The sequence below is a fragment of the Mus pahari genome, chromosome 17 (genome assembly GCF_900095145.1).
Source record: "Mus pahari chromosome 17, PAHARI_EIJ_v1.1, whole genome shotgun sequence".
Taxonomy (NCBI): Eukaryota; Metazoa; Chordata; class Mammalia; order Rodentia; family Muridae; genus Mus; species Mus pahari.
The window spans coordinates 66,291,514-66,310,813 of record NC_034606.1 but is presented as its reverse complement, the minus strand read 5'-3'; the positions used below and the strand labels follow the sequence as shown (position 1 = coordinate 66,310,813).

Here is a 19,300-nt window from a genome sequence, read left to right as displayed (position 1 = left end):
TCTTATCATGGGCGGGCCAGTCTTTCAAGAACAAGCTTTGTTGAAAGGTGGCGTTCCAGGCACCTATGACCTATCTTTTCCTATGTCTATCCTTCCTTGACCCATCAGCCTATCCCTTAGCAGACAGGGCTCTTCCTACCCAGGGGCCATTTATCAATGTCCCACTTATCGGGAAAAATAATTTCCTCATCTTTTGTAACCAGGATGAAATTCCATTCCCTCCCATGTGCCTGTGGTGCCCAGTTCCTCCAGTAAACCCCATCAAGCCACCTAGCATGAAAAGAGAAGTGACATTCTAGCTGCCAGCCCGAACACTCCCCAGGCCCCACACTTCAGGAGTGCAAGCTGTCAGAGGAATGAGAGATCTGCTTATAGTACCGGGGAGTAGTAGGGTCTCGGCAGGTACCTGTGTAGCTGTGACACCCCTTGAACCTATGCTGGCATCCATGCATGTCCCTCCTTTATCCCTCAAAACCCCCTTGTCCCAGGGTCCTCAAGTGTGGCTCAGCTCAGGATCTATTTTCTGCGAGAATGTGTTACTGAGTGGAGTTCTCTCTTCTGGGGAATTAATAGCCCTACATAACGCAAATGCCTTAATGCCTAGCAATGCAGGTGAGAAAACACCGGGTTAGTAGGTTTGTGTTTCTTACACAGCCACATACATACATTTTACATAATTTATTATTCAAACGGGGGCCCATTGATATCATCAAAAGCTAAACTGGTCCTTGAGAAAGAGCCAAAGCAAAGACTTCTAGGCTAAGGTCCCTCTGGACCTGGCATTTGGATTTTGCTTCTTTTAATTGCCAGTTGTGGCCCAGTACAAAAATCATGCCCTTGTAAAAATGGGTTTAACATTAGCTAGCCTTGTCCTTTTGGTATGCTGGGAGCTCAGCTCAGCCCCACTGGAGAATTTTCTACCTGGCAGCATGGCTAATTCCCCTGAGAACTGGTATGGACCATTGTCAACAATGAAAGTGCTACTGTCATAACTGCACAGTTTGCTCTGGGGTATTGGGACTCAGGGAGGGAAGGTTAAACAGCTCACCAAGGATCAGATCACGTGTTGAGGAGGGACAGAAGTGGACGTTGGAGCCCTGTGAGGTACTGGGGTCTGTGATTCCAGTCGTGGAGGACACCTCTCGGCTGTTATGGCTGCAGCTGCGTGTTGCGTAATGAAGACTCACGTGAGAGGAAGGTGTTGCTAGGTGATCACGTCATGGTGCAAGCGTCGGAGTGTGCTTATGCCCACCTAGGCAGTGCAGCTCAACCCTGAAGAGATGTGCGAGATGTGAGTTGTACACAGCTGCTGCTGGGGCAGCACAGTGGACAAGCAGAAGTCACACTCTCTCTAAGGTGACGAATCAGTGCATTGGGTAGCAATGCAGGCACTGGTGACAGCCATCTGTCTTCTTGTCAAGCACTGCGACTGCCTATAAGTGTTTTACACCTGGCAGTGTTGCGAGTGCGTGTTCTCCAGACTTACCATGAACACCTGAGTCCTACCCAGTGCTTTGGAGTATATCAAATGACAGAAAGTTCTCAGCCTTGTTATCCCACTCTGGAACCGGGTTATATACACTGCTGTTTGCTGACCTGAACCTGCAGTGTGTCATTGCAAGATCTGGGTGACCGATAACTTCATTTGGGACGAGTCTTGCTGAGTAGCCCTGGCTAGCTTGGAATACCCTGTGTCGCCCAGGCTGGCCCTTGCCTCTTGCAGTGATCCTCCTGTCTCTCCAGAATGCTGGGATTCGAGGTATTCAGCACCAGTTCTGTGCACGGGACTTGCGTCTGTGGGCCTTTCTCTGTGTTTGTAGGATGTGTATTGATTGGTTCAGGGCCCAGGAGTCAGGCAGCAGCAGAAATTGGTGGAGTTGGACTGAGAATGTTGGATCTATCTCCTTAAGTGCAAACACTTCTGGTACTTCTAACCTGCACACACACTGCCCTCTGTCAGCAGCTCCAGGTACTGCACCTACCGCGGCCCTGAGAAAAAGACTACAAAGAAGCTAGGGGATAAACCGGGGTCAGCCCAGTGCCTCTCTGGAGGAGGAGCTGCTTGGCTCCCTGGCATGCCTAGACTGCTCCCAAACACTGAGTTGCCAGGGCCCTGTCTCCTGTCTCCCCCTCCCCCCTCCTCTCCTCTGACGGAAGGAGAAAGGAGGCAGCCCCCTCTTTCTGAACCTCCTCACCTTCAGTAGCTACCTGTTCTCTCACAGGGCTTTCCCTCAGGTGCCTGGGAGTTGTGTCAGAGGTCCTGGGAGTGTGGGAGGTCTGTCACTCAGCAACACTCCCTCCTCCATGCCCCACTGGCATCTCAAGCAAGCCTCAGCCTTGGCTACAAGAGCGACCTTTGAATAACTGTCTCTCAAAGCAGGGAAACCAGCACTGCACAACTAAACATAGACAATCTTGGAAGGCTTCCTGGAGGAGGATGTGGAAGGCTACTCTGTGGGTTCCCCAGGACTCCATTGCCTTAAATGTCTTGAGGGTGACTGGCGATTATTTTGCATTGCCTGTCTGTCTCTGTATTCCTCTTTGGCAGCTCCTTTCAGCACCAGCAGAGGGCCGGGGAGTGAGGCTGTCCCTCCTATCTCCTCCGGCCTCAGGGTTGTATCCACTCCACATCCCATGTTGCTGTGGGTCTCCCTTAGGAGGCCCATAGTCCTAACCTCATACTTTCCACCGTCCGTCCTTTCCCACAAGGCGTGGGGTTTTAGATCTAGATCTCCGAGGTTCCAGGTCCTTCCAGCTGTAACTATAGACCAGAGATGAAAGCCATCTCAGGACCGGGCCTGCAGTGTCCCGGGTGGAAGGACACACCGCAGCCAACCAGCCGTACATTTCATTTCTGGCTTTGTTTCTTTGCTACGCATGACCAACCGGGGCGACTCAGTCTGCCTGTTTTTGTTGTTTCTTTATGTTAACAGTGGGGAAAAGGAGAAAGGATTAACGTGAGGGTGAATAGTTAAAATGGTTGAAGTGCTGATTCCAGTGACTGGCGCCTGTCAGCCGTGGATAAGCAGTTGCCCCTTGTTTCACCAAGACACGCCTACCAGGCTAGCCACATTCCAGCCCAGCTCTGTACAGCTCCCACCGGGTTCTCCTCAGACCCCAGAAGGCTCTTTCCCATGGCTGCTGGCTCCTGCAAGCACTATCCCTGGCTTGCTCCACACCACCCGCTGCTCTTCCCCATGTGCCCCAGTCCTGAGCTCACTGCTTCCGGTCTCCCGGCTCCCTGGTGGCTGCTGTTCTCCCCTCTTGGCTCTCCTGGCTCCCGGCTCGTTTTTTACAAAGCCTCCTTCTGATCTGGCAGTGGGCATTGTGACTTGTAGCCAGCTATCAGACCCCGCTTGCCTTCTTGGGACCCCTGGTCATCAGGGGAGTGAGGATTTGGTTCCCTGGTACCCGCCCTTCCTGCCACTGTGAAGGAAGGGTGAGTAGAGCTTTTTAGCTACAGAGGGAGATGATGATGTTGTTGTGGCTCTGAGCTCCTTAGCACCGCTTGCTCCAGTCTCCAGTTCTATGACCAGTCTGTGTCTGTCGGGATAGGGCTCGGGCAGGACGTTTCCTGAAGTCAACAGGTGGCCTGTCCCTCAGTCTCTGGCTGGGCAGCATGCGGATATTTGTGTTGACGAGCTCCAAGAGCTTGGTTGGCAGTCTGTCACCAGCCATGGTGTGCAGCCTCTTTCTTTAGTCTCGGCTCCTAACTGAGCAGCTTTTTCAGACTCTCTCTTCCCTCAACACCCTCCCCCCCCTTGATACCCTACCTCTGTGTCTCTTCCTCCCAATGCCCACCTTCTCTTGTGTTACCGGGTGCCCAGTACCTCGGTCCTACCCGGTGGTGTCTCCCCAGTGCCCACCCTCTTTCTTATTCTATCTCCGGGGTCTGGCAGGCTCAGTTATAATGTTGAGCCAGAAAGGGGGCTGGCCATTCCCTCTATACCCGAGGCACGTCCCACCACGGTCCTGACCCACCACTGTAGCATCTCCCTATGGATGAGATGGGGCAGGGCTCCTCCTCCTTGTTTGGACAGGGATAGTGGGAGACAGAGAACATGTCATTAGTGATGACTTGGCTTAATTACAGCCCTCAGCAGAGCCAGGCTTGTTTACTCTGCAAATGTGCAGAGGAAGAGCTGGATCAGGCATCGCGATCAAAAGATTAAGGTGCTCTCCCTCCCCCAACCCTCTTGTCCTTTTTGAAAAAGGATCACACCACAGAGAAGGACAGAGTCAGAAAATATCTTATACACATCTCCCAGAAGTGGCTGAGGCCAGAGGCGGTCTGAGACAAAGAGAGAGATGAACCAGTTTCTGGGCGGGGGGGGGGGTCGGGGGGGAAGGCCGTGGTATTTTGGAACACGCGAGGGACGAAGCCCCTTCAATCTTAGAGCAAGACTGCGCTTGCCTGGGCATACCTGAGAGCACGTGAGCTGGGAGGAAAAGGCCTGTGATGACTGGGAGGGGGTAGGCAGGGCTGCCCAAGGCCTCAGAGAACTTTCAAAGAAGACAGGAGAAAGAGAGCCAGGGTTCTTGGTCTCTAGTAAAGACGAAGTGACTGTCAAGTGGTTGCCATCCTGAGTTAGAAGGGCGAGAGGAGCTGGGGCGGCAGCTTAGTGAGCCCAAGGCAAGGTTTGCTGAAGATAAAGGATATCCAGACTGGGAACATAAAACAGGGTCCACAGACGCTGAGTGGGGGCAGAGCTCCTGAGCCCGAGCCCGAGTGAGCTAGGATGAGGATTCTGACACAGGCCCGGTGCTCAGTGACGTCCGAGTCTTGGTCGCCATGGTCAAGGTTCGCGTTTCTCATTGCCAAGCGAGTGCAGAGCGTATCGTCCCTATACTTCTACTTACATTAATATGCAGCAAGGAAGTAGAACCCAGAGGCCATCCCTCTAACGGCTGTCTCACAGAATCTTTCCCGTGGAAAGACCTCTCTACATACTTCCTTCAAGAGCCGAGGGCCTTCCTTGGCACGTGAGTGGGGGATGCTCTGGTGATGGACACTGAGGACTTCCCAGGGAATAGCCCTGAACATCCAGCATCCTCAACAATGCCAACTACACAGGGTTTACCCTACAAAACAGTATCTAGGCAGTCCTGGCTGCCTCGATCTGGGCCTGGTCCCTCCTCCCACTGCTTAGTAACAGCCCCTGCTTACTGTTTCCCTCACCCTCCCTCCCACAACCTCCCCCCACATCTTCTCCCACTCTGACTCAGCTCCTGCCTTTAGACCAGGCCTTTCTGGTGTGGGACTGAATCCTACAGCCAAAGAAGCTCATGTCAGGAAGGCAATGGGCTTGGAGAGGAAGCACGAAGACAGTGGGAGAAATGATGTCTCCTGTGAAGGGAGCTGCCTGATTTGGGGCCAAGAGGGGAGAGCTCAGGCCCTTCCTGCTGAGGAGAGGCAGCAAGGCTGGGTTTTGGCACTGAGTTCATCTGGTAAAGATAAACAGGAGACTCAGTGCCAGACCCCCATCGTCTTATGGCTCCAGTCAGCTCTCTCCATGAATGACTTTGGTCTACAGAATCTGTCTCTGGTCCAGGGGCAGTTAGTCGATCAAAGGGTTAGAGAAACATGACCTTCATTACCCTCTGCAAAGCAGACAGGCATGACGTCAGCCTTACCTATTTGGCACTGTCATGGTGTCCCATTGGGAATCCTTTCTCTCTCTTTTTTTTTTTTTTTTGTTGGTGTGATGTGCTTTGCAGGGTTGGATTTTTGCCCTCCCAGGATATTCTGTATCAATGTGGTGACAGATCAGAACACAATGGGCTCAATTTCCTTGGGACTTTCTAGGGTCCCAAGCTCTCAGACAATGCAGAACCCACTTGTGATACAGTTTCTACGAGGGCGCCCAATGGAGACCCTTCCCTGACTCTACACTGCCTACAGGGAGAAGGATACTGCTTACAACCTGTTCTCTGTACCTGCCCAGGCTGCACGGGTGGAACCTGGAGGCAGGAGCTCATGCAGAGGCCATGGAGGGGTGCTGCTTACTGGCTTTCTCCCCATGGCTTGCTCAGCCTGCTTTCTTATAGAACTCAGGATCACCAGCCCAGAGATGGCACCATTCACAATAAGCTGGACCCTTCCCCTTTGATCACTGATTGAGAAAATGACCTACAGCTGGATCTCACGGAGGCATTTTCTCAAGTCAGGCTCCGTCCTCTGCTGACTCTACCTTGTGTCAAGTTGACACTCAAAACCACCCAGTACAGCATACTTGGAAGTAATTATTTAAAGAGTTCAAATTTCAACAACAGCTGTAGAGTGTTTTGTTTCCTCCCAAACAGGACAGGACCTTTGCCACCCTGAAGCAGAGCCACTGTAATAATGCACAGAAACCCTCAGGCAAGCAGGACTATGGACATTTTCTCAGAGGGAGAGGGTGGATCACAAAACCCATGACACAAGACCCTTCAGATACATTGACGTGATCATTGCCAGGTTCCTTCTCTCCCCACCATTCCAGCTGCTGCTACATGTGAGGAAACAGAGGACTGTGCTGGGGGCTTTTCAGTAGCACACATGCCCATGAATTACCTGTGTTCCCATAAATAACCCCAAACACCTTCTTATTAGCCAAGCTGAATTTGACAGAATCTTCTTTGTGCCAATAGGTCATTCCCTGTCTGGGACAAATCTTGGTTGTCTTTGTCACTGTCATTGTTGATGTATGTGTGTGTGTGTGTGTGTGTGTGTGTGTGTGTGGTTTAGTTTCCAGGGAAGACAGTTATTCTGTGTCACTCACGACATAGGTAGGTGGAGATAAAACTGTGACAACTCTCACAGAACACATCCCACTTACATCTCTTCTGTTGTACCTAGCTTGGTTAGCTTGCCTCTAGAGCCTAACATATAGAGAGCACACAGTAGGTTCTCAGTTCCACATAGAGTACACATAGTAGGTACTCAGTTTTATATGCATTGCCTGAATCAGTCTCTCCAGGCTTTAGATACTCACCACTTCAATGAACTTACAAAAGGGTGTGCATGGCCATGAGTAACTGAAGGACAGCCAACATGGTGTGGTGCTGGTGCTGGTGATGTTGGTGGTGGTGGTAGTGGTAGTGGTGGCGGTGGTGGTGGCAGCGGCGGTGGCGGCTAGAGGAGATCCTCAGGTAATTCCTTCTTGTACCTCCTTGGAACCAGGAGGCACCTCTCTCTCCACTCACACACACTATGCCTTTTCTACACACACACACACACACACACACACACACACACACACACACACACACCTAATAGCAATGATAATTACAACCAAGATCTATTTATCCCAGACAGCTTCTTGCCACGCAGCTGGCCACAGGACTGGGGCTGGCCTCAGCAGCAGGAGCCTCTGCAGTCTCGGAGGGAATCAGCATATTTCCTTCAGTGTGGCAGGTGGCAGTGCTCGGGCTACGAGGCACAGCTTTGGGCATGGGTATTGTAGGGGTCAATCGAGTGGCTTTGCCAACAGCCTGTTTGGCAGCGTGGCCCTGGGGCCCAATTGTCCATCTGTGTGTCTGCCTAGGGGCATTCACCAGGTCACAGTCAACAAGTACCTCCTGGCTCCCTTGAATGTGGAGCTGGACCCTGAGATCCAGAAGGTTCGAGCACAGGAGCGGGAGCAGATCAAGGTTCTGAATGACAAGTTTGCCTCCTTCATCGACAAGGTGGGTCTTACAGGAAGATATGATGTCATAGCAAGAGCAGTTCTTCTGTTTCCTGTGCAATATGGGTGGTTGGATGCGTGCATACATGTATGCATGCATGGGACAGGGCCTGGGTGGGGTCCCTCTTCTCAAGGGGAAGAGACTAGAGTTACAAGCCACCCAGAATCAGGGGAGGAACAAATGAAGGTTGTCTTCTTGGGGAATCTTAGAGAGAAGGCAGGAAACTGGGTAGAGGTAGTTGTTTGTTTGTTTGTTTTTTGAGGGGAGTGTTGAGTTCCTGAAAGTCTAATAGTGGAGGGCATCTTTAGGTTTTTTAAAGAACACAAACAGCTGAGAGAATCGAGCACAACCCAGAGGGTAAGGTTCACGGCACAGAAGGCACAGTTATATGCAAGGGAGAATGTCTCCTGGGTCCAGCCAGGGTCAGGCTACAGAAGAAATTAGGATGCTGCTTCCCGGGTAAGTGTGCAGCAACTGGGCATTCAGAAGACCAGGAAGGAGCACTTGTTAATGATATCTGAGGGTGGACAGTCAGGGCTCAACCCACAGGGAGTTTTACAAAACTCCCTTTCTCTTGGGAAGCCAATGGTGTACATCTATGGGGCACGATATCTGTGTGGTTCCAGGCAGCTACAGGTTTGGGTTCTAGGTGCGCTTCCTGGAGCAGCAGAACCAGGTGCTGCAGACCAAGTGGGAGCTGCTGCAGCAGCTGGACCTGAGCAACTGCAGGAGGAACCTGGAGCCTGTTTATGAGGTCCACATCAGCAGCCTGCAAAAGCAGCTGGATTCACTGTCTGGGGACAGGGTGAGGCTGGACTCGGAGCTGAGGAACATGAGGGATGTAGTGGAGTACTACAAGAAAAGGTGAGCAGGCCACCAAAGGTTCCTGGGTCAGGAGGTCAGCTCATGTGGTCTCTGGCTATGGGGGAGGTACCGGTAGGAGTGCCTGGGCTCACCAGCCCTCTGGATGCTTAGCTCTGGTTAGGGATTCTATGTAGACATTTGGGTATTTTCTTGGGATATAATGAGGGAATCCAATGACTTCTTACTTATACCAGGAGCCTCTCAGCACTCACTTCTGGCATATCAGTTACATTCTGGTTACAGTTACCAATGCCTGACAGGAAACAATGTTAGGAAGGAGAAGTTTACCTTGGTTCCTGGTTTGAGGGGATACTGTCCTTCTCGGCAGGGGAGGCACAGCAGCTGGTAGCTCCACTGTGATGGCAACCTTGTGGCAGTGGCTTGTTTCATGCTATCAACCAAAGGGCAGAGAGAGCTGAGGCTAGAAATAGGGTCAAGTTTTAACTTCACAGCCATACCCCTCCAGCTACATGTTGGACAGACATATCAGCCATGATTAGAAGCTTCCACAACCTTCAAAAGTACTATGGGCTGGGGACCAAGTCAAACATGTGGGTCTGTGGGGTACATGTAACACCCAAACCATGATACCCAGAGATCCCAGCTTTGCCCCATTAGTAGAAAAAGGAGGTTACCCGACAGACAGAACCTCTGCCATCTCTCTCTTCTTCCACAGATATGAGGTTGAGATCACCCGACGTACAGCGGCAGAGAATGAGTTTGTGCTGCTTAAGAAGGTGAGACCAGAAGCGCCCATGGGCTCTGGTCTCTCCTGTGCCTGTATCCTAAGCAACTCTGTTCAGGACTTCATCCAGGACACCTGGAGAGGCTCTAGGGGCTGAATTCAGTTGGGACCAGAGTTATAGCTTCCAGCAAGTTAGAGAGGAAAGGCACACAGCCTGGAACTGGATAGGAAGGGACAGATAGAATCCTAGTGGGGACATTGGAAGGAACGTGGCTCGGCTCCATCTTCCTGTGTGACTTGAGGAAAAGCAAGAACCTCTGCAGGTGAAACAAAGGAAGACTGGTCCCTGTTCCCTTCCTCTATTCCCAAAGGTTTAGTCAGAGAAAAACTGATGTGGAGTGACTTGACAGCTGCAAGTCAGATGTCTTCAGGACAGGGCAGCAACAGAAGCAGGGTGATTGGTGGGATGAGGGAATGGATGTGTTGATGATGTCATGGGGCCTCTTGGCAGGATGCAGATGCAGCCTACACCGTCAAGGTGGAACTTCTAGCCAAGGTGGACTCTCTGGACAAAGACATCAAATTTCTCAAGTGTCTGTATGATGCGGTGAGGACACGCCTTTCCCCCACTGTTCTGTCTCAATCCAGTTCATAGCTTCCCAAAGGAACATCAGTGTGTGTGGGTGGGACTTACGACCACATCAAATAAAGATGCTTGCACAGACAAGTGTGACCAACTCTGTCTGAGACCACAGAGGCCTGATGGAGAAGAGGAGAGGATCTGGGGGTGCTGATTCTGTCTCCATCTACAATCCAGGAGATTGCCCAGCTCCAGACTCACACCAGTGAGACCGCTGTCATCCTGTCCATGGGCAACAATCGAGATCTGGACCTTGCCAACAATCGAGATCTGGACCTTGCCAGTATCATTGCTGAACTCCGTGGCCACTACGAGGACATCGCCCTCAAGAGCAAGGCCGAAGCTGAGGCGTTGTACCAGACCAAGGTAGGGGCTGGTGGGGGAGGGGAAACCTCTTTCCTTCTTGGTAAAGATCACAGAAATACTGAGTAAGAGCTGGCTACAGCCAAGGACCAGTGGCAGTCTATCCAAAAGGTGTTCTCAGCAGTGCTATCAACCAGTATGGATGGGCAAATCCAATGGAGAGGGACAGCGAGTCCTTCAGGAGGCATAGACTGAAGTCTTCCCCCTCAAACGCAGATGCATTTACAGGGATGGGGGTACGTGACACAGGAATGGAGGATACAAGCTGGATCCAGGTGGGAAGAGAAGGGAAAGCCTTGAGCTCCCTTCCACTATGCAAGGGGGAGTTGGAAGCCCCCTGTTAGCAAATTGGAATTCTAAGAGCTTTCCGAGTAATAGGTTAGATGGTGAGGTAAGACACGTTAGGCACTCCTCCTCAAAGCCTCATCTTCATAGTCATGAAAGCCCAGATGAGTCAGCTTTCCATTTCTGAAACAAAATGGTGAGAAAACCAGCTGATGAGCAGGGAGGTTTGTTTGGTTCTTGGTTGCAGAGGTTTCTGTCTGCAGATTCTTGGTCTTGGGGAAGAGCAGTACATCATGGTGAGAGCTCATGTCAGAGGGGGCAGCTCACTTCCCAGCATCCGGGGGGCAGAGAAGAAAGGAGAGAGTGGTTGGGTGACTCAGGTCCCAAGAGCTACTTCAAGGGCTTGTCCCCGGTAACTTAAACTTTTCACTAGGACTTGTCATTTAATAGTGGCAAGCTGGAGCCCAAGCTAGTAACACATGGGCCTTTGGGGGACAGTCCCGATTTAAACTATAGCACCACCAAGAAAGGATGGTAGCTGCAGTTCTATGTCACTACCCCTCCTGTCCCTTGTTCCTTGTCCACAAGCATGACACTTTCTCCATCCTAAAGTACATCCTGAAGTGCTGGACACAGTACCCTACCCCAGTCCCACTTGTAACCTCTTCTGGAGACACACCTGTCCCCGGACTTTCTTCCCCTCTCCCCTGCGCTGGGAAAGTGTTGAGGGAGAGCATGAACCTCTGAAGAGCTGGGCTGCCTCACTTACAGCTGCATCCAATGTCAGTGCCAGAGCCAAGCGGGGTCTCCCTGAATACAGGGTGACGAACAAGGAGGGGGTCAGAATTCTCACATCAGAGAGTGTTTATGAGTGGGAACTACATCCTGTCTACCCCAGGGAAGACTCAGGAAGAGAAACAAGCCAGGAGAGAGGGCCACACGAAGGTTCTGCCTATGATGGGGTCAGGGGGTTTTCTTGGTCAGAGCTGGAAGGGCACCTGAGTTCCAGCTTCACCACCTCCACTTGAGGCTCACCTCAAGCTCCCCGGGTTAGGTGTGCTCCCCCTGAGTCACTCCGTGCCTTGTCTCATCACCATCTTCCTGCCTCTGGGACACTAGATCCAGGAGCTGCAGCTGGCAGCTGGCTGCCATTGGGGACAGCCTGAAACACATCAGGAGTGAGATGTTGGAGCTGAACCGGCTTATCCAGAGGATCTGCTGTGACATCGCTAACGTGAAGAAGCATGTGGGCAGCAAACCCAAGAACAAGTGATAACGTTCTACATGTGTGGTGGGAACTCAGGGCTGCCCTGGAGGAAGAATCAGGTCCCCCTCTGGGGTGTGGGAGTCCCAGGGACAACCGCAGGCCTCTTTCTCACCCTGTATCAGAATGGGGAAGACACCATCTATCTCTGGCTTACCATGATGCCCATTAGGTAGCCAAGTAGGAAAGGAGCAGAGACTCCCCCGCCCCCGCCACCAGCTCTTCATTACCAGGGCAGGATTAGAGTGAGTGTTCCAGGTACCCTTGTGCTCAGTTATTTTTGTGTCCAACACACCTGTCCTGTGCCTTTTGTGTGTGCCCCTTTGACACCAGGCCTTCTCCCAAGTATCCGGGTAAATAGGACAAGACAGGGCTCTCTGTGCCCCCTCTGCATTCCTTTCCTCATACTGGGGCAGGACCCCAGTGGAAGAGTGCAGCAGCAGAAGAAGTCTCTGGGTTCTCCCACCTGGGCCTCAGGACTCTAATGTGTACTAGTCTCACCTAAAGACAGCAATCCTTCAATGTTGTCAGTGTGTGTGTGTGTGTGTGTGTGTGTGTGTGTGTGTGTGTGTGTTCGTTCTCAGGGACCCTCTGAGGCTATTTTAAGAGAGGACTGCCTTGCCTATTGAGGTAAAGCTCAGGAGCAGGCAGAGAGCTTAGATAAAGCTCCCTACAGAGTGCAGGAAGGCTCCAGCCCTACTGTCTTGGTGCAACAGACACAAAGTTTCCCATAGCAAAAACCTGAACGTGACAGTGCCTAGACTTGCCGTCTGATCCCTGGGGGCACTGTGGCTGGCATCTCAGGAGTTCTCCTGGATCTGGTAGGCAGGATCCTGTTACCCAGAACAGCCTTGACTTTAGGCTTTAGACAATGTTGGCATCACTGACGTTTCTTCCTGCTCTCCCAGCTTGCAACCACTCCCAAGGGTCCTGCCGTAACACCCTGTTTTCCTTATTTTTGAAAAACATGTGTGCAAGTATACGTGTGAGTATGGTGTATACACACACACACACACACACATACACACACACACGTATAGGTATCCACACCTGTATGTGTACAGAGACCAGAGGACACTGGGAGCCTGATTGTTAGTCTGTACTGTAACACTGAACTTGTAGCTAAGCTGGCTGCCAGCAAACTCCAGTGATCTTCTTTTTCCACTTTCCACCACTGTACTAGGGTTGCATGTGGATACGTGACCAAATCTATTTTTTTTTTTTTATGTGTGTTCCAGGGACTTGGATGCAAGTCCTCAAGCAGTGTGGTTTTTTACCTTCTCAGCTGCCTCCCAGCCCACAGCCCTAAAAATTCTCCTACAATGGAAAATTCAGACCCAGGTTCTGGCCCTGGCTCTGTAGCTCCTTCCAGCACCCTGGGTCTCATCTGTAAAACAAGGCTACTCTGTTACTCTACCACAGTCTTAATCAAATACCCAACAGAAGTAACTCAAGGGAGAAAGGACTTACTATGGGTTGCCGTGAGAGTCTATCATGACAAGCTGCCTAGTTGCATCTACAGTTAGGAAACTTTAGAGGTTTTTTTTTGTTTGTTTGTTTGTTTGTTTTTTGTTTTGTTTTTTGTTTTTCAAGACAGGGTTTCTCTGTGTAACCCTGGTTGTCCTGGAACACACTCTGTAGACCAGGCTGGCCTTGAACTCAGAAATCCACCTGCCTCTGCCTCCCAAGTGCTGGGATTAAAGGCGTGCACCACCACGCCCAGCCAGGATGAAGAATCTTGAACTCAGCTTTCTTCTTTCAGAGGTGGTCCGGGACCAAAGCCTAGGGAATGGTACCGCCCACACTTAGGATGGGTCTTCCCACTTGAACCAACCTAATCAAGATAATTCCTCATAGGCACAACCAGAGCCTTGCCTCCTAGGCGGGTCTACCAAGCTAATAATATCAACAAGAATGACTGGTGTGATCTAGATCATATTTTATGTCTTGATAGTCTCTGTTCTTTATTCCCCAGTGTTCCAATCTGGAAATGGCCATTGCTGATGCTGAGCAGAGAGGGAACAGTGCCCTCAAGAATGCCCAGGTCAAGCTGGATGAGCTGGAGAGAGCCCTGCACCAGGCCAAGGAGGAGCTGGCTCAGATGCTGCGTGAGTACCAGGAGCTCATGGGCCTGAAGCTGTCACTGGATGTGGAGATTGCTACCTACAGGAAGCTGCAGGAGGGCGAGGAGAGCAGGTGAGGCCTGGAGGGCAATGCCACGGTGCCAAGGGACGAACAGCTGTGGTTTCTCAGGCAGAGGGAACATTTGGGAGCAGGAAGATGAGCACGGTCTTGCTGGCAACACTGTGAGAGAGGGCAGCTGTGGGTTGCCAGGTGATGTCAGAGGCCAGCCATATGCACAGGTGACTGTGTGGTGATACAAATGGAGCTGCGAGGACAGACAGATTGATGCATGCTAGCATTATGGTCCCAGTAGACCATGCTATCTATAGGATGGAGGTGTGAGTCTTCACAGGTTGACCAAAGAAAGAAACACAGTCTTTCTCTATGGTCCAGGCTGGCCTCAAACTCACGGTGATCCTTCTGTCTCAGCCTCCTGAGTGGTCTTCTCTTTCAACTTTCTGTATTACAGATGTCTGGTGAGAACCCATCCTCTGTGAGTGTCTGTGAGTATCCTAGAGATGGGTTGGGCTGAGGAAGCCAGAGGCCCTGGGATAGAGATGCAGGAAGCCAGGGGCCCTGGGATAGAGATGCAGGAAGCCAGAGGCCCTGGGATACAGTGATGCTCGAGGCCAGGGGTGCTGGGATACAGAGATGCACTATCAACCACAAATCTTACTACAGCTAGAAGTTTCTGCTGTCCTGGGAAGGTTCTCAGCACCAGAGCAACATTTCCCACCTTTGTCCCCAAGAAAAAGTGATTAAAATTCACATCCATCTCTTTTGCTGTCCATCCTCTGGGGTACCACTGTCTGGAGAGTTGCTTGGGAATGGTCACTTTCCCAGGGTACTTCAGACAGCAGGCAGCACACCTATTCTGTATGGTCCCCATACAGTTCAGCACATACCAAGGTCTCGTTCACTGCATCGGCTATGTATATTGACTTCTGAGGATGGTCACAGGATTAGGACCTCTTCTGAGGTGGCAGTTGCCATGGCCGTCACTTGCTGTCACTTGCTTTGGTCTGTCACTGGCTGTCACTCGCTTTGGTCTCTTTGCCTGCAGCTGTCATCATCAGCAGTGATGGGTCCTGTGGTTATCATCCAAGCTCCATGGTCTCTGACTTTGAGGATGGCAATGCAGTTGGTAGCCCCAGCACCCCTCGAAACAGCCAGACCAAGACTAGAGGCTCAAGTGTAGACCTCAGGGATGCCCAGGACAAGAGCGCTGCTGCTGCTGCTGGTACCCTGGCCAGGAAGGCCGCTTGATCAGCCCACCACTCCACTCACCTCAGTGTCTGGAGAAAGAATGCCTTTGCTACTGCCCAGAGATGCCAGTGACACTTGAAACCTCCACCCCTGGGTTTTAGGACTGCTTCTCGTACACTTTACCACCCACTCTCTACTAAGTTCTGACTGACATGGTAGTCTTCCCATGTGGGTGGGTCCCATGCAGACTTTTGACTTTTTTGTACCTTCAGGAGGCAGGAGGCTTAAGAAGCACAAGCCCCCATTGACTTCTTGAGCTAAGGAGGCTATGATAATCCAGAAAGGGAAGAGGAAGATGATGGAGAGAAAAGAGGGGCATTGAAGTCATGTTCTCAATTGTCTAGATTTTCTGGCCTTCTTAGGAGTGGGATTTTTCGACAGCCTTTCTCTGTCCCATTAGTGAGGCCATTGTAGATTGTTGAGGAGAAAGCATGTTTTTCAGGTCCCCCTGTCCCCCCCTGTGAGCTCCTATTCACAGAGCTGTGTGGAAGAGAGTAGGGCTCCTTACTACCTGTACCCCCACCTTCATGAGTAATAACAGCTAATTTCACCTGCCGAGCACCTATTACAAAGTGGGTTGTCAGGAAGCCTGTACGTGTTGCCTCAGATTCTCGCCTAATCCTTCAGGGAACACACAAGCCACATCTTTGGGACACAGAGGGAAGCTGTTTCTTGGCATGGGTGAACTAGCCCTTGTCATACACCTATGAGCCAGCGCGGGCCTGGCAGACAGCAGATTTCGTGTTTCGCTGGTACGTGATGATCATCACAGGCACGTCAAAGTCGAAGTCCTCGATGGGGCAACAGGTGACAGTGGCTTCTGTGAGGACTGTGGCTGTGTTCTATTCTTGCTCCTCTCCCTGGGGCTCTGATCCCCAGGACCTTGTGACTCTAGTGCTACTACTGAGAGCTGAATCCAGCAGGCCTCTGCGTGGTCCGGTCCTATAAGTCACAAACTACTGTGTGAATAGTCTTAAGAATGGCACCATCTTGTCCCCCCTCTTGTGTGACCTAAGGAGTCTAAATTTCTACTGTGTGCACAATAAACCGCCTTTGAGCAGGGTCAGAGGTGCACGTCTGTCAGTCTGTCAATCTCTCCGAATGTTCCACTGAGGACAGTGGGACCCACCTGCACAGCCCACCCGGGTGGCTGAAGGCTAAGCCACGGGAAGCTTGGGAAGTCTCTTCATGCTGCAGGGAGAGGCAGACACACAGAGCAATGATTGTGTCTCTCACATCGTCAACCAGAGCGAACTGCGTGTGTGCGACACGCAAATACAACAGCTAAACCGGAAAGCTTCTGGGAGAAAATAAAAGGGGAATTTGTGTAACTCTGGGACCAGGAGCAGATGAGACAAAATGGAAAAACGACTGGTGTTTGTGGAAGTTTACAAAGAATCAAAAGACGTACCTTTGCTTTATTTTATTTTGTTTGAGACAAGGCCTCTATAGCCCAGGCTGCCCTTAGCCCAAGCTGGTCTTGAACTCATCAGACTTCTTCCTTTCTCAAACCCTGAGATTACAGGCACGAACCACTGTGGCCAGAATTGTCTAAGGCTTAAGGGGATTTTCCTGGGCAGACAGGAACACCCGTCTCACGGCAGATAGGGCCCTGAGGACAGGCCAAAGAAGCGATTCGGTCCAGGTCTAACTTAGTGAACAGAGGCGGGGGCGGGGGCTTACAGGGGCCTACAAGCAGGGCTTTGGAAGAGGAGCTACGTACATGGCTAACTCACAGGCAGCCGAGTCACTGAAAGCTCACACCAGCACAGGTGACAAACCAGGGAAGCCGTGATTCTGGGGCTTCTGCCGAGCTTGCAGTCAGCTTCCGAGGACACGGTCTCCTCGGTGATGGCTAAGAACTGCGGGTGGCCTTGTGACTGCTGGAATTTTCTGTGCTTTCTGGGTCTGATAAATTTTATGTCACATGGGGGTCCCCCCTCCTTTCAGAAGGGAGCACTTCAGTACACAGCAAACTGCTACGCAATTCACGTGATTAAGAAAACAGTGGAAAGCTATGCATGGGTGTGGCGTGTGTGCAAGAGGATTGTGAGTTTAAGGCCACCTTGGGGGTACACAGTCAGACTCTCCCTCAAGGAATAAAAATGTGAGGGGGGTAAGAAACGAAAGGAAAACACACTCTGCAGAAGGAGTAAAACATTTAAAAATCATTTCCCTAGTAAGGGTCTAGTATTCAGACTATGCAACTCCACAGGACGAGGACAGGCTAGTTAAGAAAGGGGCAAAGGGTCCAGAGAGATGGCTCAGCAGTTAAGAGCACTGCCTGCTCTTCCAGAGGACCCACATTCAATTTCCAGCGTGCACATCAGGTGGTTCACAACCATCTGTAATTCCAGCTCCAGGGAGAACCCAACATCCCTGGCTTCTTCGTGCATCCACATTCATATGCACAGCCCTCCCCACAATTAAAAATGGTATTTTTTTTAAAATAGAAGTGTGCAAAGGACTTTAGTGGATTTTCATCTAAAGAAAGTATACATATGGCCAATGAACACATGAAAGTATATTCAACATAATTGGACTTCATGAAAAGGGAGACCAAATCCACAATTTACATCTTATAAAACAATTTTAATATTAAAAACATTAATATACAGGGAAGTAACAGATACTGGTGAGGATGAAGAGAAGCTGAAACTTTTTGTGCTTTTGGTTTTGTTTTGAGATAGGGTCTCACTTTGCAGCCCTGACTGGCCTGGAGCTCACTCTGTAGACCAGGCTGGCTTCATTCTCTTAGAGATCCACTTGCTTCTGAGAGAGAGAGAGAGAGAGAGAGAGAGAGAGAGAGAGAGAGAGAGAGAGAGAGAGAGATTTCCCCATTGCATGATCTATTCATAGGAAGTGTCCAGATTAGGAAATCCAAATATTCAGAAACGGGGGGAATAGCAGATTGGTGGCAATGGATGCAAGACTTTCTTTGGGGTGCTGAAATGTTTTGGAATTAGGCAGATCTGGTTGTCTATACCACTGGGAACATAGAACATAGAAATGTCACTTAACTGTTCATCAAAGTGGTTAGTTTTATGGTCTATAAATTTCATTTCAATAAAACTAATATTGAATGTGAGAGTGTTAAACTAAAGAGGCCATAAAAATGGTGTCCCTAGACTTAAGTTCCCAGTCCTTCCACGATTCATCACATGACATTGCAAGGGGAACTGTCCAGGGCTAATAGGACACAGGGACAACATACCCTCTATTCAGCTGGCTTTGAGCAGGGCAAGCTCGTCTTTGATGGCCCAGAGATACATAACTGGACACTGGTTTCTGCCGGATGAGGCAGCTGTAGGTTCTCTTACCTGGTCTCCTGATTATGTAACTGGCTACCTGTGTCTCAAGCTTGGCATGGTGGACAGCTGGTAGCCCAGTACCTGTTGTTCGCCTTGATGAACTGTGAGCTGAAGCAATGGAAGCTGACAAAACACTTTTCTTTCTCAGCCAGAACTGTAGCCCCTGCCCTGGAGCTTGGATGAGGATGTGTGTGTGTGTGTGTGTGTGTGTGTGTGTGTGTGCGTCCACACCTGTGCACATGTTCACATGTGTGTCTGTGTATATAGGTAGGCTATAGTTCAACTTCAGATATCTTTGTCTATTGCTCTCCTATCTATCTATCTATCTATCTATCTATCTATCTATCTATCTATCTACTATCTATCTATCTATCTATCTATCTATCTATCTATCTATCTATGTATCTATCCATCCACCCACCCACCCATCCATCTATCTACTTATCTAACTATCCATCCATCCATCCATCCATCCATCCATCCATCCATCCATCCATATAATCTATCAATCATCTCTTTATTTATATATCATCTATCTGTCTATCTATCTATCTATCTATCTATCTATCTATCTATCTATCTATCACCTATCTATTTATATATCTATCTGTCATCTACCTATCTATAGGTTCTCTCCTTGAACTTGGAGTTCATCAGCTGGATCTAGCCACTCTGATTGGCCAGCGAGCCCCTGGGGTCCTCCTATCTGTGCCTCCCAGTGCTAGGATTGCAGACATCTCTCACCAGGCCTGGTTTCTATGCAGGAGCTCAGCATCTGATCTCCGCTGCTCACATTTTTATGGTAAGCACTTTGACCACTGAGTTACCTT

The 19,300-nt window shown here is 50.4% G+C and overlaps 1 protein-coding gene across 1 annotated transcript; it reads left to right on the top strand.

Moving 5' to 3' along the window:
• The first annotated feature begins 7,260 nt into the window (after positions 1–7,260).
• LOC110334573 (keratin, type II cytoskeletal 74-like) lies at positions 7,261–15,159 on the top strand. Its single transcript, XM_021216297.1, is given in 10 exon segments — positions 7,261–7,668; positions 8,318–8,532; positions 9,209–9,269; positions 9,729–9,824; positions 10,035–10,223; positions 11,625–11,657; positions 11,659–11,751; positions 13,745–13,990; positions 14,363–14,396; positions 14,957–15,159. Coding segments are annotated over 10 exon segments (1,578 nt in total).
• Positions 15,160–19,300: the final 4,141 nt, after the last annotated feature.